The 23,394-nt window shown below is 37.9% G+C and overlaps 1 protein-coding gene across 4 annotated transcripts; it reads left to right on the top strand.

The window, feature by feature from the left end:
• The first annotated feature begins 11 nt into the window (after positions 1–11).
• cyld (cylindromatosis (turban tumor syndrome)) lies at positions 12–21,627 on the top strand. 4 transcript variants are annotated; one of them, XM_003437542.5, is made up of 17 exons: positions 12–375; positions 1,486–2,028; positions 3,884–4,195; positions 6,029–6,134; positions 6,791–6,892; positions 8,984–9,100; positions 12,310–12,698; positions 13,191–13,356; positions 13,446–13,587; positions 14,367–14,489; positions 14,726–14,817; positions 15,106–15,172; positions 17,144–17,276; positions 17,852–17,960; positions 18,189–18,307; positions 18,641–18,857; positions 19,296–21,627. In XM_003437542.5, exons 2-17 carry the CDS (start codon positions 1,537–1,539, stop codon positions 19,478–19,480), a joined length of 2,871 nt encoding a protein of 956 aa, XP_003437590.1. In that variant the 5' UTR covers positions 12–375; positions 1,486–1,536; the 3' UTR covers positions 19,481–21,627. The 4 variants fall into 4 exon arrangements, with proteins under 4 accessions (XP_003437590.1, XP_025763401.1, XP_005447712.1 ...); XM_025907616.1 differs by lacking the exon at positions 6,791–6,892; XM_005447654.4 differs by lacking the exon at positions 8,984–9,100 and having other exon boundaries at positions 13–375.
• Positions 21,628–23,394: the final 1,767 nt, after the last annotated feature.

Genomic DNA, 23,394 nt, shown 5'->3' with positions numbered 1-23,394 from the left:
TGTCTGTCAGCGAGCACGAGGACGTCATACATTAAGTTTAGTGAGGTCGTCTCCTGTAAATAATATATCTCATAGATGTAGCGATACACTGTATTATTTCACATATTTCTCATGGAGAATAGATGTATTTAAATGTTTTTAGCAAACTTAGGAAGGTGGCAGTCTTCTGCCAGCCTTGTTGCTGTTGACCGGCTCGCTAGGCTAACTTTAGCGTGATACTTAGCTGGTTAGGATTGTAGCATTAGCTGTCCATTTAGCTAATCAGAGGTTATTACGAGAGCAGTCTAACCTGTTTTCAGAAGCATTTGTCTAACTGGAATGGACTTCGAAATGACAGCCATTTGTAGCCACTAACCGAATTCACGCATATCAAAGGTAAGGTGTCCGTGTTGTTGGCACTGGACGTAAATGACTGTCTGGTGCATTTTAGCTCACTGTACGTTAGCCACTTTCCTCTCTTAAAGGGCCTTTGACTGACAGCTTCTGCCCGGCGACACGCTGCTGATGTTGTCAAAGGAAAATGTTGATTAAAGCAAGTCATAGTATCGCTTTGTAGGTGTCACCTGAAAGACCCCGCTAACTCAATGTCACAGCAGGTCAGCGCGTGTCAGTTTGAAATTACTTTCATTTTCAACCTGTGTTGGGCTTTAGCCATGTATGGCGTTAGCCTTAAAAAATCTTGTAAAAATGATCTAACGGTACTCAGGCTGTTAAAAACAACAGCGTATTGATGGAGTAAATGTCGCAGTTCAGCAGCTGCTGTCGTGTTTGAAACAATTGACGGATGTAGAAGTATTGTGTGCTCTTGACTCTGTCGGGTGTTTGAAAAATCATATCTGAGGTGTGATCAGGGGAAATCCACACGACTGGTATCTGTCTTACCCAGAGTGTCAGAATAAGTCAACTGTCTGCTTACTCTCTATTTTTAGAAAATTGAAATAAGTAGCAATGAGTAATGTTACACAAAGTGCTGATTTTTCAAAAAGAAATCACTGGTCTACTGAATGTAGATGAGGGAGAATACACAAGAGCACAACAATCTCTCAGAAGAAACCAAAACAAGCGAACTGGAGCAGAGATTTTCTAAACTCTCAGTGCAGTTAAGACTGTTTTACCAGAGTTTTGCCGTGGTTAATTTCAGTATGGCTCATCACACATCTATTTGCATCTAATTAATGAAACTGTTCCAATGTGTGTTTTTTTGTTTGTTTGTTTTTTGCTCAAGTGTACTTTTAGACAGAATGAGCAGTTGTGCTTGTTAGTTCAGTTCTGATTTGTGCTTTGGAAGGGCTAGAGTAGAAATATTGTTAATGTTATGAATTATATTAATGCTTAACTTATTGTGGTATCAAAGCACATAACCGCAGCTGTCTAACCACATTAATTTACATTGCAGAAATGTAAGCTCATCACTTTCACTTATTAGGTCAAACCTTAAGTGTTCTGGGTGGGGGGTTTTTCCTAATTTTTTTCGTTTCTTCTTAGACCACAGGTCAAGGTTGCCTTGACATTGGAGCTTCTGCCTAGCATGCAGACATGAGCTCTGCCCTGTGGAGCCAGGAGAAGCCCAGTGGGGGCTTCAGGGAGGACTGGCGGTTCTACATGGTTGTGAAGGAGTGTACAGTGGAGAAGCCTCCCCAGAAGACCCTGAGGATTCCCCGTGGCAGTCTCGGCCAGGCCTGTCAGGAGCGCAACAGCCTAGGAAGAACGCTGCCCCCATGCAAGGGAAAGAAAAGTCTCCGTATTCTGGACCAAACCAACGTGGTTTTGAGCCTGGATGAGCGGGACGTCTTGGAGCTGGATGAGAAGCTGGCTGAATTGCTCTTTCCCATTACTAACTGTGAGGAACGGTATGCGCTACTCTGCAACAAGTCACGGCTAGAGCGTGTCCGTGATATTGACTGTGGTTCCAAGGTGCGCGTCCAGCTGCGCTCAGGGGATGAACCTCTACCTGGTGTGGTCCGCTTCAAAGGCTCACTGCTTCCTGATAGAGCGCTGTCTGGAATCTGGTTTGGAGTGGAACTTCTGGTGAGATCTCTTTCAGTTTTATTCTCATTTTTGTAAAAACATGGTATCTATGTAGATTCTTAATTTGATTTTTGATCTGTTCATTAAAAATGAGATGACCACTATAGTTTAAATAAAATTTAAAGGACTGGCAAAATTGTTTAAATGTAAAAAAAATTAACAATTTAAATGAGAACATTTCAAGCTTAAAAAAAGGTTTTATTTCAGCTTCATTCTCGATCTAATTAATATGAGACAAATATTTAAGTAAAATAATCACTAAAACCAGTGTATTACTTTTTAGCATGACCTTAAAAAATCTTGAAAACCAGTTATTATGTCTATGTCTGTGTAAAGAACTGAAAACTAAATAGGAATAACAAAAAAACAGGAACAGTTTCTTGAGTCCTGTTTGAAACCAGGTGATTTTTGCTTGACTCACGCAACTTTTTTTTGACATGATGGCTAACTGGAAACTGCTGCAAATGATTCCAGCAAATAAAACACTTATTCTTCACAATAACTTACTTAATAAGTTACAGAAGTACCACCATTTCCGCTTACATCTCATGGCCCTGATTAGTGAAAGTGCTCAAGCATTTTTTAGTTGTGTTACAAACTGACTATAGATAAGAATGTAGTTTTGTCAGTCTAATTGTGTAAGTGTCATTTATTTGCTATTTTAAGCTCAGTAGTCTTACCTACGTACTGGGAGGGAAAAAGATCCCCAGATCCTCGCCTTACACAAAAGCACTGGTGAATTCTTGAACTGTTGCTATTTTTGGAAATAATGTATAACAAAAATAGCATAGTTAACAATAAAAAAGCTTTTTTGAAGATTTTTTTAAGATGTATTGATGACTGTTGAGGGTACACAGTAGTGCTGCAGAAGCTAAATGAAAAGCTAAATATTCACATTTATATTGCATTTACAGTGATGATGCCACATCTTGACAACTTCTGTTTCAATTCACTTGGTTTAAAAGCGGTGAGATGATGACAGTTTATGTAAATATAACGCTGAAAAATCAAACTGTAAAGCTTCAAAGCTTGCATCTAATGGCTTCGAGTAAAAATGTGGGATTAAATAATGTATATTGCTTGTTTTATTTTCAGATAATTTAGGTTTTATTTAACAAATTTGAAATTCTTAGGTAGTACTTAAACTTCTAAAGGAAGTGGCTATAACTGTTTACCGTTTACTCAAGGCTAAAACAGAGATGCAGTGTTTAAACTGGTATGATTGTAAGAAGATAAGGTCAACATTTTCTGTTCCTTTTAATCTCATTACTAAATCTGAGTTTTTGAACTAGGCTATTCATTCTGGACTGTACATGCAGTACAATAATTGAATACAGTACAAAGGCTTGTCTATTGCAGTACATTGTTGTTTGTATTCTTCAGATTCCAGCTGTTGTCTTCTTGAGTGGGCTGATGGAGCTAAAGCATTCAAACTGCGCCTCAGTATAGCTGCCTCAGTTAGCATATAAGCTTGTGATAAAATTCTGATTTATACTCCTAACTACATAGAGTTCAGTATGTTCGCTTTGCCAGCAGTAATGGTGATTCAGCAGTTTTTCTATCCAAAGAACCTGCCTGTGGATAAAGATGCACAATATCTTATATCATCCAGTGTCTGTACTAGAAATTTTTGCATTTATCATCACAGTAAGTCAAGTCATATTCCTGCTGCAGTAATCGATCAGATGCTCTCACAACTCTAGGATGTTGACTCGCCTTTACTCAAGAACGCTGAGAAAGCAGTTTTGCAAACTGTCCTCCTAATTATAAGAATAAGTTGCTCATCTCTGTTGCTCCTGTTCTGACTTGCTCTCTAAATTTGACTCATTGACTTTCCTCTACTTTCGCATCCCAGGAGGAAGGTCGGGGTCAAGGCTTCACGGAAGGCACCTACCAGGGCCGCCAGCTTTTCCGCTGTGAGGATGAATGTGGTGTGTTTGTAGCCTTGGACAAGCTTGAACTGTGGGAGGATGACGATGACGAACCTTTGGGTGAGCTGGAGGTAGACAATATAGGTCTGGTGGAAGAGGATCAAGACTTTCCTCCACTGGAGATCAACTCAAGGGTCCTGGTGCAGACCAGGGAGGGACCAGAGAGAGGCACCATCATTTTTTGTGACCTGCTACCCGGCAATGAGAGCTTGGGGTACTATGTAGGAGTTGACATGGTAAGAATGGTTCCCTTTAAATTGGTTAATCTATTTGCAGATGTACACCTAGACAGATGCAGAAACAATCAATAAATACTTTTAATGCCTCTGAACTGCTGGTTAGAATAAAGGATCAGTTTGTTCATCTTCCAGTCTGTGGAAAACACTAAACATTCAACATAATATTCTAAGATCATACAGAAAAAACATTCTCTTTTTCTTTTAAGAAGTAAATAATAACGGTAAATTTGGAAACCCACTGTTATCAGTCAGGTAATTGTAAGTTGAGATGCCTTAGTGCCTAATAGTATGTGTTGTATAGTATGCATATGTGCTATTGTACAACCTTTTCTACTGACTGAGCATTTGAATTAAAAAAAAAATATAATTTTGTTTTTGTCTTTGAGCTTTAGAAGAAGCAAGAAAATGATGATGATTTTAAATATATCGCATTTCCTTTGAATACAGTTCATTCGTGGTTACTGACATTCAGACCATCTATTATCTGTGGTTGGACTACATCTGCCAACCATGTCAAACACATTTCAATTCAGTCTCAAGTGGATGTTGCAGTAAACCACTGAATAATAACCAATTAAAATACCTCCAAATTTTTTTCTTTGTGCAAAGAAGTACAATGACAAACAGCCAGAGATGTCTTAAGAAAAATCAGTGCAGTTTCAAGTGTCTCATTGTTTTGTTTTTTTTTCACATTCAGTCAACTATTATAAAGAAATGTGTCAGTATTGCTATTTTGATGCAGACTATGGGTAAAGTCTTTGCTAGTAAGAAGTCTGTAAAACTCAGTGATTTAAACTGCTGGCTCAGATAAAATAACCAGTTTAGACATCCTCTCTCATGATGGGATTCTTACTTTAGGACTTGGTGCAAAAATAGAAAAAAATAAAAGGGAAAAAAATGTCTACTCTGCTACAGTTTTCATGCTTTATGTTTTTTAGACCTATGTTCTACCATTTGCCATCATTTTTATCCATAAACAATTTGATGTGGAATTTGCATGCAATTAGATAAGTGATTATATTAAAATAAGTGGATCTCATAGATTTTAGATTTTAATTATCACAGGTAATGCCTCATGTTTGCTGTACAACTTGCCTGTGTTTGTTATTTTCTTTTTTCTCTGACAGTTACTGTGTAGGAACGCGTCTTGTTGCCTTGGATTGTAGTAGCTGGTATCTATGACTACTGTTGTCAGGCGGGAGTGGTATTGTAGTGATAGAGAGATTGAAATACATAAGGCGTTTGACTGCTGATCGTTATCAGCACCACCAGCAGCTGCAGCAGCAGCCCACTCGGTGCATCTGAGCCTCCCACACAAAGGCAAGACAGTCACGCGGGGAGTGAGGTAAAGACTTAGTGCTGTATGACCCAACAGCATGGCAAAGGGCCAGCAGGCAGCTGAGGAGAGCCCACTGCTCTGCCTCACTCTGCGTCCAGCCTCGCCCTGCCTTCTCTAGCTAGTGGCACTGGCTTCAAGCTTATCTTAGGTTATCCCTCTGAAGCATATTACTGGATTCCAAACTAGAGGAGAAGAAGAAGAATACCGTGGTTGTACTTGCAGAGACAGTGGAGCTTTCAGGTGGAGGAGGACCTAAGGTGGAAGATATGGTTAATGTGGAAAAAGATGAGATGAGCATGGTTTATGGTTTATCATAACACAGAGGATCGAGTTTAAGCAAAATCTTTAGATAGAGTGGGATACAGCAGACCTTGTTGAACATCAAAAAAATACGAGGAGAAGTACCACGTGTGGCACCACTTTAATCAGTGTTCCAGTGCTGAGGAGCATCTAAGAGGGTTACAAGGTTGTCATGTCTCCAACTCTTTCAGGACAATCCTATCGGGGACTGGGATGGTGTGTTTGATGGAAAGCTGCTGTGTAATTTTGCCAGTTTGGAACACACTCGACTTGTCCCAATCTGTGACGTAATGCCAGGTGAGTTATAAAGTATTTGTTCCTGGTTTTTACTGTGTTTGTTCTGTCTAGCATTAGCATTTCTTTTCCTGATAACATTCAGCTGTGCCTCACTTGGACCAGCACTAAGCTGCTTCCTAGCATTCTGAGTTTGTGTTTTGCTTGCAGCGGGAACAGAGAGCCTTTTGTGTTGATGGCTCACTTGTTTTTGAAAGTCAAGTGAGATACTCTCGCTCTTTGTTCCCCACAGTGGAATATTGATTTGCTTATCTGTGCTTCTGTCTGACTGTTCAAAGTTGTATTCAAGTTTGAATAGTCAGGTGACTATTCAAGACTAATTGACATTAAAGAATTTGCAAATTTGCCCCCTTTCTTTAAAACCATCCATTTAACAGTATCTGACCATGGACATATGTGTTATCTCAAACGTGAACCAAAACTAAACCAAACGTGTTATTTATTGGTTCCCAATTCCTTGTGTTTTGGTACTTGACAGTGAAAATGTTTCTTTATAAGTTACAGCTTGTGGGACAAGTGAGGGGCAAGATAAGTTGCAGTTAATTAGAATATCTTAAGCAGCAGTTAGATGTTCTAGTTAACTGTTAATGCAGTTAACAAATTGCACTGGTCATTAATGTGAATTTCCTCTAATATGGATGTATTTTTGGAATTCACAGAATATTCCATGCAGGACCAAAGGCTCCAAAAGCACAGTTTTGCCCCCAGAGGCCCGGCCAGTGACAAGTCGTCCTCTAGCCAAAGTAAACCAAAGAGCAAAGGTAGTGCACTAAGTTATGATGCACAGCTACCTACATACATAACCACAGCTTGATGTGCTGATAACTCTTAAAGAGGACTTATGGTTATTTCCAGCTTTGTATTTTTATTCTTGGACTCTCTTAGAGTAGCTGTGTGATCTAAAACTTGAAATAATCCTTTTTCAAAATCTTATCTGAGTCATGATGCAACTCTTCTGTTCATCCACTGAAAAAATGCTTTTAGCTTCTCCTCCCTTTAATGTGTCGTTCTTTTGACTGGCTGTCTTTTCCAAAGAGTTTTGAACAGCAGGTGGGAGTGACTTGCTCATAGCCAGCACTTTTTGCCTGAGATGACCATATTAGTGCTAAATAGCGCTGATAAGAATGGAAAATGCTGCCTTAAAATTAATGTTTAAAGTAGTTGAAACCCTGAGCTTAACTGTAGTAACAAAATAAAGAAATTAGGGAAACAGTGGTGGAAATAATTATTTGATCCCCTGCTGAATTTGTAAGTTTCCTCATTTACTGAGAATTGAACAGTCTCAAATTGTTAGGGGGTTTCATTTTAGTATTTAATTGCCAAGCAAAGCATGACCATACTTGATAGAGAAACCATTTCTGGCAAGCACAGCAGTAAGTTGTTTAGTGTAGTTGGCCACTAGGTTTGTACACATCTTAGGAGGGATTTTGGCTCACTCCTCTTTACAGAAACTCTCTAAATACCTTAGGTTTCTTGGGTGCTGCTTGGCAACTTAAAGCTTCAGCTTCCTCCACAGTTTTTCTATTGGACTAAGGCCTGGAAACTGACGAGAAAACTCAATGACTTTAATGTGTTTCTTCTTTAGAAGAATAGAATACAGTATGATTTGGTCATTGTCATTTTAGAAGACCCATCAACGACCCGTCTTCAGTGTTCTTTTATAGGGAAGGAGATTCTCGTCCAAGATTTTACAAAACATGGCCCCTCAATACTGTGAAGTTGTCCTGTACTCACTGTACTGTCAAAACAGTCCCAAAATATAATGTTTCTAACTCTGCGTTTGACTGTGGGGATGGTGTTCTTTGGGTCTTACTATTCCTCCAAACAAAAAGGGCTCAATTTTGGTTTCTTCTGACCATGGCACTTTCTTCTGAATCATTTAGATCACATTTAGAAAGTCATACAGGCAAGTAGATATACCCTCTTGAGCATTAGGACCTTGCAGGTGTTACAAGATTTCAATCCATTATGGTGTAGTGTGTCACAAATGCTGTTCTTGGTGACTGTGGTCTTAACAGCTTTTTGATCATTAACATGCTTTCTCTGTAGGACTTGCTCTCTATAAATGAAAGCTTTAAATGAGTGAGGAAGAAAATAAACAGATGACAGGTGTGTTTACCAGAGCTGCTCTTCAGTATTTTGATGCAAAGAAAGTCTCGGTCTTAAATGTTGAAGGATTTTAGTCTTTTAGACACAAAGTCTTTTGAGGAACATCCGTAGTGTAAATATGTCAGAAAAGATCTTAGATAGACCAGATGTCATTGCTCGTGACATCTGGTTTCAAAACCCCAAGAACCCAAAATCCTAACAATGCTCATCTTAATTAGGAGTTCACAAACCAATGGATGAGGTTTTACTTTTATACTATGGAAATATCACAGTGGGTTTACTTTAAAGGGGCATTCCATCAAATTTGCCAGGTTGTAAAGGCAAAAATATAAAAAGTTACAAATCTCCTCTTTGTCCTACGCATTTCCACTTTTTATACACTATATAAGTCAGTTATAGCTGTCTTTTATTTGTTGCAGATAATTCTTGTTGAAGCTTGTAATATTGTAGATGAGTAAAATCAGGGATGATACGGATGATGCGGAAAGTCCCACATAAAAGAAAATAATACAGATTGCTTAAGTTGACTTGTTGTGAATGCAGTGCTTCTTACCCTGCTCTTTAACTTTTTGTTGCCGTTCATGATGGATCTTTTCCTTAGAGTTGTAGATGTCTGTTTCCTTTGTTCAGTGTCGAAACATGGTGAGAGAAGTTAAACCACATACACTGGTACAGTGTGCACACTTGCACATTATGCTTATCTCTCTGTACTTTCTCTTTTCATGTACTTGCTGTATTTACAGGATTAGGTCACCAATGTGGCAGTAGAAGCAAGTCTGAGTTTTACTATACTTTAAATGGCAGCTCTCTTGATCCCCCAGCCCAGCCCAAATCCAAAAGCACATGGTACATTGATGAAGGTAAAAAGTAAAAAAAAAAAAAAAAGTACTCATGGGATGTCACCATCTTAAAGGCAAGCTACTGTTTACAAACTACATATTAATCTGCTTCATTAAACCAAGCTTTAGAGGTACTGCAGAGTTTTAATACATTTGCAGTGGCAAAATAAGGGTTTCCATTTCCACATTCCCTCTATAGTAAAAGACATCCACACTCTGGTACTGTGAGTTGCCATAAATAAACAGGTCCACCAAATGTATGCCGTGAGGTATGGGTAATATACAAGAGAGTGTTGTAGAATTTGGTGAACGACGTGATACTCATTTGATTTATTTATTCAGTTCAATTGAATTTTATTCATACAGTGCCTAATCAAAACAACAGTTGCCTCAATTTGCTCCAATTTATTGCTGGCCAGAGCCTGTGCTGCATGTAATTTCCCTGCTCCGTCCTGGTTATCTGCAGCTATCCAAGAAAGACTAAAAATGTAAACAAAAGAAAAACAGGCAAAAAGATTTACAAAACAGTTCCAGAGTGGATTTGTTCAAGTGTCTGAGTTCTGAGTCATAAACTTTGGGACAAAAAAAAGGTTATGTGATTGACTTTGCAAAAGAAGGATAACTTGGTGAGTTTTTTTTCCCCCCAAGTTTCTGGAAACAAAAAGTTGCAACCAGATTTAAGTAAACAGTATTTATACAGAGAAATGCCATCAAGTAGTTTGCTGCAGTAGCTTGCTGTAAGGACTTTTCCAGTAGTCTTGTCCCTATAAACAATTTCAGTGTTTCTTTGTGGTATTCTACCTGCATGAGCTATTTGGTGTTTCTAAAGGCTTTTATTGATGCTTTGTGCTGCAAATGCCTCCTTAACTTTCTGATGTTTTTGTTTTTTGCTACTGATGGTGGTTCAGCAAATTTGACAGCAAAAGCATTAGTAAAAGATTAGGTTTGTGGAGTCAGGCTTGGCTAATTTTTGTCAGCTTGTTGTCTTGTTTATGTGTTTCTCATGGTGTAGGAAAACAAGTTGATTGTTTTTGTTCTTGTTCCACTGCTCGTTTCATCACCAATCATCACTAGCAGTTGTGAATAAATTCTTTAAGAATATTTATTGTCCTTGGATCCAGTGACAGAATCACAAAGTAAAAGAAAATATAAATGAGATTAAAAGACATGCAGGAAAAGGTGTTCATGTGCCTAAATATCATGGCAAATATGGACTAATCATAAGCAGAACTTGCTGTCTATAGCTGTTTGTGATGTTGCCGTGTCATGGCAAAATAATATTTGAAAACCTTCTGTATTATTTCAGTAATGCATTTAGTTCAGGTAATTTCACATGCTGTTTGAAATTAGGACAGTCACAAATAGCTGATGTGCCATTTTCACAACTGCTTACTCATCCTGTGAATGTGTAATCATTTTCATCTTCCTCAGGGTTGCCCTGCATATTTTGGGCCTTTTATGCACTGGTGCTCTCATTTGTATCAAAGTCAGCAGACAAGGTTACAAATTTCTGTGGTTCTTTCAGTACAGGAAGAGTTCATTTGGAGATGCACAAGCTTGAAGGTGAATTCTGTCATGACAATTCAGTCAGCACTGGTTATATCGCACTTTTGTGTCACTGGTACATTTAAAATTCAGAGAGACACAATGAATAAACATGTATTTGTTGTTTATTCTCTCTCTGGATAAACTATGTTACCACAGTGTAATGGTGTCTGTTTATTTCTTCATTTTTACAATTTAGAGGATAACAATTTGTAGAAAAAAATCAGAGAGGGGCAATGAAACTGTGAGATTGATTTATGAAGTCACATCGTTACAGATTGTTTGAGGTTGTTGTGTAGCATGCACCCTAGGTGGCAAGAGCAATAAAATCCATAGATAATAAATACTGAACTAAATTTTTATAACTAAAATAGCTAAAAACTAAGTGGCTTTCTATTGTGTTATGCTCCTTATATTACTCAGTTTTCCATATTGAATTTCAAGAAGAAAAAAAGTGTCAAAGTCCTCTAACAGGGCTGTGTATATTGAACGTTGTAAAGGGTAATGGGGAATAAATTCAGTAACTTCCCACTTCTGTAAAAAGGTGGTGTGTAAAGTTCCAGTTTTCAGCTTTTCAGTCACTCAAGTCATTCATTGTTCAAGGATTTGCATGAAACATATTTACAGCAGTGGAAATGCAAATGTAAATTGTGGTGACTTTACCAGAATCTCCAGCTTGCATCAGATATTACATAGTGACTGAACTGTCCTGAACATAGGGAATTCATCTGAAAAGTCCCATTTCACAAACACATGGTTTGAATTAATGGTACAGTATTTCATTGTGTACTTCATTTCATGAAATATTTGTTCACAACTTGATTTTTTTCTTTCAAAATTATCAAATAAAGCTGACTCATTGTGGCATATGGAAAATCTGTAAGTTGATTCTGCCAGTAAATTGATTGAATTATATCCAATTACTTAACCTCACACCACAGCTGAGGGCATTTTCACACCAAATATAGAATATTGCTCAGCAATGGACAGTTGTTTTTTACATAATATCTAAAAGACATAGATAATTATTTTTGCTTGCCAGTATCTACTCAACGGTATACCCTTTCACAGATGCCTCTTATTTTGGTATTTTCTTCTCATTTAAATAACAAATATCTGGTCCATCTCAGCTTTTGTTGTTCATTTTCATGTTTTCTTCAGCTTGATCAGTTGGTCCAATATTTGAGAATTACTTCTATTATTTTCTTTTTACAGATTGTCAGCAAAATGAATGAATAGATGGCACTACTTTGGCTCTCATGTGTCTCAAAGTTCCCTGCACCTACATTTTCAGAAAAAGATGCCATTTACTACATTTTTACAACAAATTTCTTAGTTTTTGATCAGTAAATAACAGTAAAATTCAGTCCTGGTCATGAAAAGACTCTTAATGGTTGAGCTCTACTGTTTCCACGTGTTACTGATGTATCACTGATGTGTGATAGCTTTGGCGTCACTTGTGTGAAAATGCCCAAAAATGCTGTAAAAATGGTGTTTACCATGTAGTAATTCATCACCATCTGAAACCATCTGCTGATCTGCTGCATGTGGTAAAAATTGAATAAAACAAGCATTTACAGTTTTACTCCCTAAAGACCTCTCTACAGTCTCTGCCCTACACACAGCCTACAGAATATAATTTTAAAAAACATATTAAGTTTTGGGTTTTGTTTTCTCTCATGCAGTTGGGGAGGACCCTGCCAAGTCACTTACTGACACACCCCCTGACTTCAACCAGTCCTCTCCACCGTCCAGGGCCCCACCCTCTGCCTCATTGTCCAGCGACAACAAATTTCACTCGCTGCCCTTCAGTCTCAATCGTAAGCCTGGGCCTATTGACAGCATGAGCCATGGACCCCTGTCACTCTCTGTTCAGTCAGTGATGGGAGAGCAATCAGAGTCCCCTTCATCTGCTGCTCCTCCCTCACCACGGCCTTCAACACCTCCTCGAGGACAACCAGGTTTGGAGGTGGGGTCTCTGGTAGAGGTGAAAGAGAACCCTCCTCTGTGTGGTGTCATCCGTTGGGTGGGTCTTCCTCCTGGCCTACTGGAGCCTCTGGCTGGTCTGGAGCTGGTGAGACGACACAAAGATGTAAAATTAGGGACAGGAATTAGAGATACTGCTTGTCTTGCGAGTATTATGCAGTATATTAATTTGTTGATGTTTTTGTCCTACCCTTCCCCCATTCTTATTGCATTTCCTGTCTGTTGTGAGCCTGAAAAATTGCAAAGCATGTAGTGCTCAACTCATCATATTATTGCCATTTTGCACATAGTGTAAATATATGGTGCTATCATTGCAAACATTTTGAACAAACACTGCCTTGGTAAATAATATATTGGTAGACAGACAGTATGCATATGGTTAACACATACTGACTTCTATATAGACTAGGTATATGAAATTCAGTATATCAGATACTGAACAGCCACATTATGGTCAAGAAGTACACGATCAGGCAGTCCTTGGTACCCAGACGTTTGAAGTTAAAGAAAATTTTACTTTTTTAGAGTACATGTTTGTAGTACCTTGCAACAATTTAATCACATGACCTTGCAATTCCAGGAAGAAGAGTGCCCTGGTTGCACTGATGGCACATTCAAAGGCACACGTTATTTCACCTGTCCCCCTAAAAAAGCCCTATTTGTGAAGCTGAAGTGCTGCCGGCCTGATTCCCGCTTCCCGTCCCTTCACCATTCCTCCAACCCCATAGAGCGCTGCAACTCCATTGGTGAGTCATATCAATAATTAAAATGATTAGTTTAACTAATGGTCTCACAAATTGTGTGCTTACATTTGTACTATGTGTATTTTCTGCAGCATTTGGGGGTTACCTGAGTGAGGTGGTACATGAGAACACACCTCCACGCACAGAAAATGATGGTCTGGATGTCATGGTGGGAAAGAAGAAAGGCATTCAGGGTCACTACAACTCCTGCTACCTGGATTCAACCCTCTTCTGGTCAGTACTCTTTAGGTGTAAGGGTAAATACTTTTTCATCTATAATATATGAAATTTGTTTTATTGCCCTATGTGCACTTTAATTATTGATTGACTGCACAGAGCCTCGTCAGCCCTTGCCTTAAGGCAGTAACTTAATAGTTTTTTTTATTTTAAAGCTTTGACCAGGATGAGCTCCAGCTGTGAGCTGACTGGGAGGTAGTTGTATAGCAGTTTCTGTCAACAATCATTTTAGGTGAAGCAGTCAATCTAGAATAGTAGAAATCCCTGTAATAGTGCTTGGACTATTGTTGTAGTTATTAAATTCAGTCTGAGGGCTGAATGTCTTTGTACAGTAAGGAAGTTTCAAGATTCACACAATCCCATGTGATGCTTAATTAACAAAATAGACACTAATGTAACTTAACAAATTGTGTTATATGCATCATATGACGTTTTACAACTAGGTATCCATGATCTAATACAAATGTTGAAAACGGATATTTGACCAGTAGCTTTTAGTGAATTATTTGTTCTGTTTTTTGTTTTATTTTTCTTTTTGTTCCAGGTTTAGATTAAAATTGAAATGAAACATCTGAACATCTTAACTCTACTATCAGAAAATGTCTTCTTGTTTGTGGATAAACAGCCATCAAGCTAGTTATATTTCCAACTGTGATACTTTTGGGTCTGTTTTTTTAGTAAACAAAGACAACCATTGTATGGCAATTAGCTAACAGGCAGGTTATTATTATTATTTTTTTCATTTTAATTCCTTTGGTGCATGCTTTTCTTTGCAGCTTGTTTTCCTTCAGTTCTGTACTGGACACGGTTCTGCTGAGGCCACGATCAAAGACTGACGTAGAATATTACAGAGAGACCCAAGAGCTGCTGCGTACAGAGATAGTCAACCCTCTTCGCATGTAAGTCTTAAAAGATACTCAGATCCATGTATTTAACTCTTGCAGTATCGTAAGTCTGTGTTGGAACAGTGCTGAACAATTTTAAATTAGAGCTCATTCATTTAAATAAAAGAATACTTTTTTATTCCATCCATCAAAACCTGAATTTAGATGTGAAGCAAACTGCTTCTGAAAAGCTAAACTGTAGTTGTATTGACTAAACTGTATTGGAGTATTTAGACCACTTTGTTTTCTAGACATGGATATGTTTGTGCCACTAAAGTTATGAAGCTAAGAAGGATCTTGGAGAAAGTAGAAGCTGCTTCTGGATTTACATCTGAAGAAAAAGGTATGAGACTTTGGTTTTTTTTTTTTTCTTGTGCTCATTGTCATGGGTTTGGAAATTGATATTGGAAGTTGTCTGAATTACTAGTATTCTACTAGTATTGCTTTTGTGTCTGGTTAAGGATGTAGATTTTATGTGACAAATTTCAAAATAAATGCTTTAAAAAAGAAGACGCCTACATACCAAATCATTAATATACTATATACATACATTCATAGTTTGAACAGTTTATGGTGGCATTTGTGCAGAAACATTGCCTCAGAACTCATTTCAGTTAATTTTGCATTGCAGATCCTGAGGAGTTCCTCAATATCCTTTTCCATCACATACTGAGGGTGGATCCGTTGCTCAAGCTAAGGTAAAGGCCATATAACTTACAACTAAATGTGAAAATCTGTAAATTCCAAGGAAATACAGGTTTATGTAATTTACTTTTTTTTTCAAGATTAAAAAAAAAAACCAAATACCAAAAGAAAATACCCAAACTGATAGGTTTTGTAAAATGTAAATATTTTACTACTCCAAAAGTGACTGTCTCAGACACCAAGAAGAAAACTGATTAAGCCATGGAGAGAATGTATGCTCACTGGCCACTTCATTAAATACACCTTGATAGTACTTGGTTAATATACTATATACATTTTGAAAAATTCTTCCAAGATGTTGACATGATATCAACAAAATTCATGCATTTTTTTGTCAACTAGACATCCATGTGAATCTTGTAAACTGAAAGAAAATTACTTATGAGATGAGGCAATATTCTATTAGCCAGTTTTGATGAACCTTTGTGGTTTGCAGCATTGGTTTCCCATTCTTAGTGACAAAAGTGTTACCTCTAGTGTGGTCTAGAACTCTAGGCTCTGACCAAGGTACGCTCTTCTGCATACACTGGTTTAAACAAGTGGTTATTTGAGTTACTGGGTCCTTGCTATTAGCTTGAAGCAGTTTCATCTGACCTCTGACATCAGTTATTAGTCCTTTATTTATCCAGGTAAAAAAATCTCATTGAGATTAAAAATCTCATTTCCAAGAGAGACCTGGCAGTGAGGTATTTTTATCCAGAGAACTGCTTCTCACTGAATATTTTCTATTTTTCAAAGCATTCTCTGTAAATTCTAGACGTTGTTGTGTGGGCAAATCCCAATAGAGCCATAGTTTCTGAAATACTATGACCAGGCTGTCTGGTACCCACAACTATGCTATGCTGAAAGTCGTTTAAACGACCTTTCTTTCCCATTCTGATGCTTAGTTTAAACTTTATCAGGTTGAGCATTTCTTCATGCCAAAGGTGGTCTTTTGGATTCACACAGGGACACACAGTGGAATAAATTAAGGTGTAATGATTCAGATAAACCACAAATTTGTTCTACCTAATATTAATTAAGAATATGTAGTAAAACAGCTATGCCAGAAAAACTGTTGGCAAAATATATTAAACAAAATATCCAGAAAGCACCATCCCTCCATGTAAACAGTCTTTAATTGCTAAAACATGTTATTACTTTGCTTTTCGTAAAGAATTAGTTAGGGATGGGAATAAAAAAAAAAAAATGTCTGAAACAATTCAATACTTTTCACACAAAAATCACATTAAAGGTTAGGGTTATGATGTGCCATAAAGAACTTCCCCCTGATTATCAGTGCATTACCAGACAGTGGAACTATAGTCACAACAGCACTAAACCAGGTGTCTAAATCTGTAATATGTAAATTTATACCACAGTTCTTAACACTGGAACCTTTGTGGCTTACAACATGGGCAAAGTGGTTGGACTGTGGGAATTTTTTTGACAGACTGAAAACTAATGTTGCGGTTTTATTTACAAATCTTTGAAATTCCGATGAGCAGACTATATGACTTAAAGAGTTGGATGTCATCATTTATGACTGTTGTTTTGCTGTACATGAGTTGTTAAGCTGCGTCATTACAAGTTGCCCACCTCGGAATGAATGCTACTGACAATCTTTAATCTGATTTTACAGTCTATCAGAGACATGCAGATATAGTAAAACAAATGTTAGATTTTGAGCTGTTAAATGTCAAACTGCCTGATTTTAAAAACATGTTAAAAATTTCTGTTTATGTTGATCTTTCACCTCCTGCTCATATTTCACAAATTCGGAGACTATTTTTTACTTCTTTTATAAATTGTTACAAATATTGGTACTGGTATTTTTCAGCTAATATAAGTAAAAATTGCTCTTTGCTGTATCATTTTTCAGTAAAAAGCACATAGTTCATAAAGAGCTTCCAAGAGCTGTACACAATTAGTTTTTCCTTGAGGAAGGAAGATAAATGAACAAAGACTTTACTGTTGTTTTCTAGGTCAGCAGGTCAAAAGGTCCAAGACTGTTATTTTTACCAGATCTTCATGGATAAGAAGGACAAGGTCGGAGTTCCCACCATCCAGCAGCTCCTGGAATGGTCTTTCATCAACAGCGACCTAAAGTTTGCAGAGGTTTATTTGAATTATTTTCACTTTAAAAGTTTGATATTATTATGCATTGACTGGTCTGGTGGGTGTCAATTGGGTAGTCTTTGACCAAATGTAAGTATATATCAAAAATGTATCCAAAATCTGGACTCTAACCAGCTGTTTGTTTGAAAACTTTTTTTGCAAGTCTAAAAACATTTTATATACTAATTTATCTTTTTTTTTTTTTTTTTTTTTTTTTTTTAAGATTCAAAGAAAAGAAAGAGTTTGAATTAAGAGGTCGTAACTGAAATATTACATTGACATGTACTTATTTATAAATGTTTTTGGAGTGTTTAATTTACTTGACCAGAAACGTTTTTCAGTTTTACTCCAGCATGTGCTATAGAAGTCGCACCTTTCCTTTAAAATAAGACATATATTTACAGATATTAACAATTACACAGTTTGAACTGTATATTATGTATTTAATATCCTCTTTTTCTTTCCTGTTGTGAAAGACTTAATTCCTCTTATTTGTCTGTAGCATGATAGTCTGTTCCTGTTTTATGACTTGGACATTTATAGATGACCACCTATGGGTTCTCTTTCTCTGTTAGGCTCCTTCCTGCCTAATTATCCAGATGCCCCGCTTTGGCAAAGACTTCAAAATGTTCAACAAAATTTTCCCCTCCTTGGAGCTGGACATCACAGATCTTCTTGAAGACAGTGAGTAGCTAATATTTATTTCCAGTCTAGATGTGTAATGTGCTGGACAGTGGTGATTCAAAGCTGTATGTGGCATTTGGTAATGAATTTCCACTCAGTTGTCACTTCAGCTCAGCTGAGATAAAGGAACCATTTTTTCTTGCTTTCCAGCGTGCTCTCAACTTTTTGAAGAATTTAACTTTGGTACAGTGTGTCGGCAGTGATAAAGGTTTGTGTTTTCTTATCCAGCTCCAAGGGAATGTCGTATCTGCGGAGGCCTGGCTCTCTATGAGTGCCGAGACTGTTATGAGGACGGGGACATCACTGCTGGCAAGATTAAACAGTTCTGTGAAAAGTGCAATACACAGGTAAATAATTCGAGGCATTTGTGCAACATTACTTCAACCAGAAACAGGTTTTAAAGTCTATGCCAGAATCATCCATTTGGTGGCGCCAAATCCAAAGAAATCCTAGTGGTTCAGTGTTAAGTTTAACAAACTCTGTGCATTTTTTTTCCCCCAAATAATTTGTATGGCAGTATGATTCCTGGAAGACTTTGGTTTCCTGTAATCTCCTTTATATATTTCTCATATAACTGTGGTATATCTCTAATAACACGTTTAACATCTTTTGTTTGTCACTAAAAGGCCACTGTAACAAATGGTGTCTGATGCGGGGCATATGTGCTTGTACTGATTTAGGTTCACCTCCATCCGAGGAGAAAAGCCCATCGACACGGCAAACTGTCCGTTCCCAAGGAGCTACAAGAAAGTACAGGCCGTCAGGGCAGTTTTCCCCGCCAGAGGATGGAGCTGTTCGCCGTGCTGTGCATCGAAACCAGTCACTACGTGGCCTTCGTCAAGTATGGCAGCGCAGATTCAGCCTGGCTCTTCTTCGACAGCATGGCCGACCGTGATGGTGCGTATGATGGCCTGTTGATGTTGTTTTTGTAAATTTTGACTGAAGTTACTACCATTTAAAAACAAACAAAAACAAACAAACAAAAAAAAAACTTCTTCTTTGTTTAATGTCAAAACTATGATCCACAATAATTTAAAAACTATTTATACAAATAAGCAAACAATTGTTTGTTAAGATGCCAAGAAATATTTAATTAACCACTAGTGCATAAGCTGCTATGTAGCATTTTTGTTGCTTTCTTATGAGATTGTGCTACTGTCCACTGGTAACTTGAGAACAGCTTTATAGTTTCACTTTTTTTAAGGATGTTGTTGTAAAATTTGTATCAACTGATAGTGATTGCATTTAATTGAAATTGAAGAGGCATTTTAGTCATGACCTAGCTTTGTTGTGTCCATTCTGCTGTCTCTAATGACCTTGCTTGCGACTTTTCAGGAGGGCAGAATGGTTTCAACATCCCGCAAGTTTCTCCCTGTCCGGAAGTGGAAACCTACCTGAAAATGACCCCAGAGGAGCTGCACACCCTTGATCCCAAAAGCATCCAGGGCCAGGCCCGACGCCTCCTGTGTGATGCTTATATGTGCATGTACCAGAGCCCGACGATGAGCCTGTACAAGTAGAACCCTCTCCCAAGACCCCTACCCTCCTGCCCCTGCTCCTTAGTCACTCCACCTCCCCCATCCCCAAGGCAGAAAAGTTCCAGGAAGACCAAAAATTAAACTAAAAGAAGAACGGCTGCCTGCCAGCAGGGGCACTGTCCAGAAATTAACCCTTTCCCCTCTTACTCTCCTCAATGCCTGTTCGTTTCTGGAGGCTGGAGAGATGGAAGAAAGGGGGAGAAGCCTATTTGCACTGTGCATTAGTTGAAGTGTTGTGTTCTTCATGTAGTCCTATGTAGCTTCCCTGTGTCTCACAGCTGAGCATTGGTAGTGGATGATGAAGCAAATGTAGGCATTATGAGGAATCACTCCCTGTTGAGGGAGGAAAGAGATGATGGGCGGGAGGGCATGTTGCGTTGCAGTGACTGACAAAACATGTGCAACAAAAACACAATGAACTAGTGGGAAGACCTTGCTCACCTCATTTACCTTAAGAAAAGAGGAGTCTTGCTATTCTTAATCACTGAAAATGACGGGAGCTTTCCATAACGCACATTAAGGAAGTAATGCAGTGTGCAAATCCTCATCCAACCTGTACGTACGCTTCTGTGTAAAATACCTAAGTAGCATAGTCTTGGTAGTAACATCAACAGTATAGATGTCAACCTACTGTGCAGCTGCATCAAAACCAGACTCTTTGCTCTTTGTGAACAGGTTTGCATAATTTCCCATCAAACTGTGTAAGTGTCTTTACAGTATGTTTTACAGAAACAGATGTAGCCATTGTAAAAGTCTCATGTTTTACTGCATACTTGCATAACTAATGCTGCACCTTTTGCTTCATCCCCAAGTGAACCTATCAGGAAACATTTAGGTTTTGTTTTTTATTTTATTTTCCTCCCCATTTGAAGTCACAGTGAGTGCTAATTTGTCGGTCGGGAGACATCGGTTTTGTGTTACAGAATACAAATTTGCTCCTCCGCTGTAGTTGTAAAGAATGGTCTGCATTGCTAATGCAGGGTAGATGCCAGATACATTCATGAAGGGGGACTTGTACAATGGCTGCTGTTGTAAAGCTGATTGGTGGAGCACTCCATGCATTCATAGGGTCAATGAGGTGAAATACTGGAAAAGTTTGACTGTTTTCTTTAAGGTAAGTGTGTGTGATGTGAAGAATTTCATATGCAGTGTTTTTAAGTCTGTCACTCATTGTGTTGATGAGTAAAACTAAATTATGTTTTATGTTTACAAAACCTTTTCTCTGCCCATCATGGCACATTGGATATCCTATGATTTAGGTGAAGCAGGTATTGATTCTCGCTGCCTTTAATGAAAGTGTAACTTGCAATATTTCCATCCAGGCACAAGATAACAAAACAGTTGTGATCAAAATATTATTATTTATTGTACTTTAAACATATTACAAACTATTCTCCCTTTCTAAGAAAATGAAACAGAGTTCATGAAAGCGTACGTTTTGGGTACTCCTTGTCCTCTTACTCTATATGAAGTAAGTTTTTGTCAACAGCAGCTACTACTGAATGTTCATAGTGACACATGGAACAGTTAACAGATGATGGGAAATGAAGAGGCACAAGGCTGGTAACCTTGACGCATCAATGTATGTAAAGGAAAAAAATAAATAAAAAGATGATCCTTGATTCCATTATATTCCCAAAAACCAAAAGCTTACCAATCTAAATACAAAGTGATTGTTGTTGTTTGTTTGTTTTTATAATCCAAAAATGGGAAATAACAAACTACAAAATACAGATGTCGGCATCAGCATTATAAATATACATATATATATATTATATATTTTACTTAACTTAATCACACCTTAATAATCATGGATTAGGTTGTGATTATTAGGTGACCGTATAAGGACAAATTTTAAAGTACCTCTCACCTGACAACTTCCATTTTTGGTCTGTGGTCGTTTCCACTGTTGCAGGTATTCTGACACCTGTGCAAACTTTTTCTGCACTGCTGGAGCTTATCACTGATTGGAGCCTTGTTCTCTATGAGAGAAGTCTCAGAGCAGAGATTAGGATTTAGATTTTTTTCCTCTTTCATCTGTACAGTGTATACATATGTAACAGGTGGAAAATTAATGTCAGTGATGTTCCTGTAAATGTTAAAAATAAAGCCCATTTTGAAGGGTGAAATGTCAAGTCTTGTGTATTTTGTGCCAGTGTAGGAATTTTTCTGCAGATGCTGTCGTGTGTGCAGTGTTGGAGCGAATTTGCAAGTTTTCTGGTTGGTATTTCAGCCATGTAGTCACTAAGGGTTCTCGGCACATGTCCAAAAATAAACAAAGTTTTTAACTTGGCACATGAATAAGACTATAATAAAGTGGGGCATGGTGGATTTAAAAAGGAAAAAAAGTTTTAAAATGAAACTTAAGTAGATCTTTATTTATTTTTTTAAATGTGTGAAACTACATTAACAAGAATAAATGAGGCTAACGCGTTTTTTGGTCTTCATTTGCAGCAGTGATGCTGAAGCACATGCCAAGTTATAGCATGATATATACTTTTTTTTTTCTATATATACATTTTATATTTATATACTTTTTAAAAAAATAATATGTTTGCCTAATAATTTGGGAAGAAATAGGTATTTTTAAAATTAATTTTCATGCTAAACAGTACTTCCAGCTAGATTTTCAGTCCTTTTTTTATGAAAGTATATAAAGCAACTCAGAGAAGCTGTTAGCTGGCTTCATTATAGACTTTATCATACCCAGTCATTTTTGGGCTGGGTAGGAAATCATGGTGCTAGGTTTAAACTGACTCCATCATTCCATGGCACAGATGTGATACTGAAAAATGTGAGACTGGGCTACTACAAAACACTACTTTCTGAATCAGATGAAAACATTCACTTATTTCAGGCTAGTGTAGCGCAAATGCACAAAGACTGATTGTAATACCTGTAGCTTGCATCTCATCTACCATTAACAAACATAAATGTCAGTATGTATTTTCTTGTTCAGTGATATTACTTTTAATTAATTTATTAATTCATTTCCTTTTGTAGGGACATAAGTGTGAATCCCTACAGATCCCTTGGTGTGTTCATGACTGTTTAAAGTGTGTATTATCCCTGCATAGAAAGATCAGTTTCTTTACTGACAGGATTACTACCATCATCCACTGACATATAAACATTTAACAACAGTATGATTACAGCCTGTTATTGTTACGGGAGAATGTGAAAGATTAGTTATAGTCTGTTTTGAACAGTCGTTTGGTTGCAGTCTTCTAGCTGCCCTATATGCTCAGCTTAAGTCTACATCGGTGACCCAATTCCCCAGACGACCTCTGACAAAATGATATGCCTGGATAAATCAGCATGCATTATACATGCATCTCCACCCCGGACGGGAGGCCTATTCCACACCTCACCCTGTTTAGTTTTTAGTCAAACTTGAAACCAGCTTAGCAAGCTGACTTCAGAAGTGCCAGATAAGTATTTGTCAACAGAACAGCTGGCGCACAATGCCCTCTTGTAGCTTTATGCCACAGCATATGCCAGCCGCTCGTAGCGTGTGGTAATTTAGCCGGGGCTGGTTCTACGGGAACAGATGGGCTCAAGTATTGTTATTCTCTCTCCAGCTCAGGGCCCCTTGGGGGAATCACTAAATAAAATCAAAGCAGATGGACCTCTCTGGGCTAGGCTGTGTTTATGATAAACAGTCAGTAGAACCAGTGTCCATCTAACACCTTAACCCCACCCTCCACACAAACTAACGGCAAACAGGATTACAGTAGTTTAACCTCACCTGCTTTGGTCTTAAACTCTTGATTCACCAAAAAACAGCAGTCGAACCCAAACAAATAGAAGGGTTAGGAAGGAGCTAAATTAGGACTTACTCCATCCTGTGGAGAGTTTCAACAATTCCCATAAACCACAAGTCATTCTTTACTCAC

Source organism: Oreochromis niloticus, linkage group LG1 (assembly GCF_001858045.2).
Source record: "Oreochromis niloticus isolate F11D_XX linkage group LG1, O_niloticus_UMD_NMBU, whole genome shotgun sequence".
Classification (NCBI taxonomy): domain Eukaryota; kingdom Metazoa; phylum Chordata; class Actinopteri; order Cichliformes; family Cichlidae; genus Oreochromis; species Oreochromis niloticus.
This window is presented reverse-complemented; position numbering and strand designations above follow the sequence as displayed.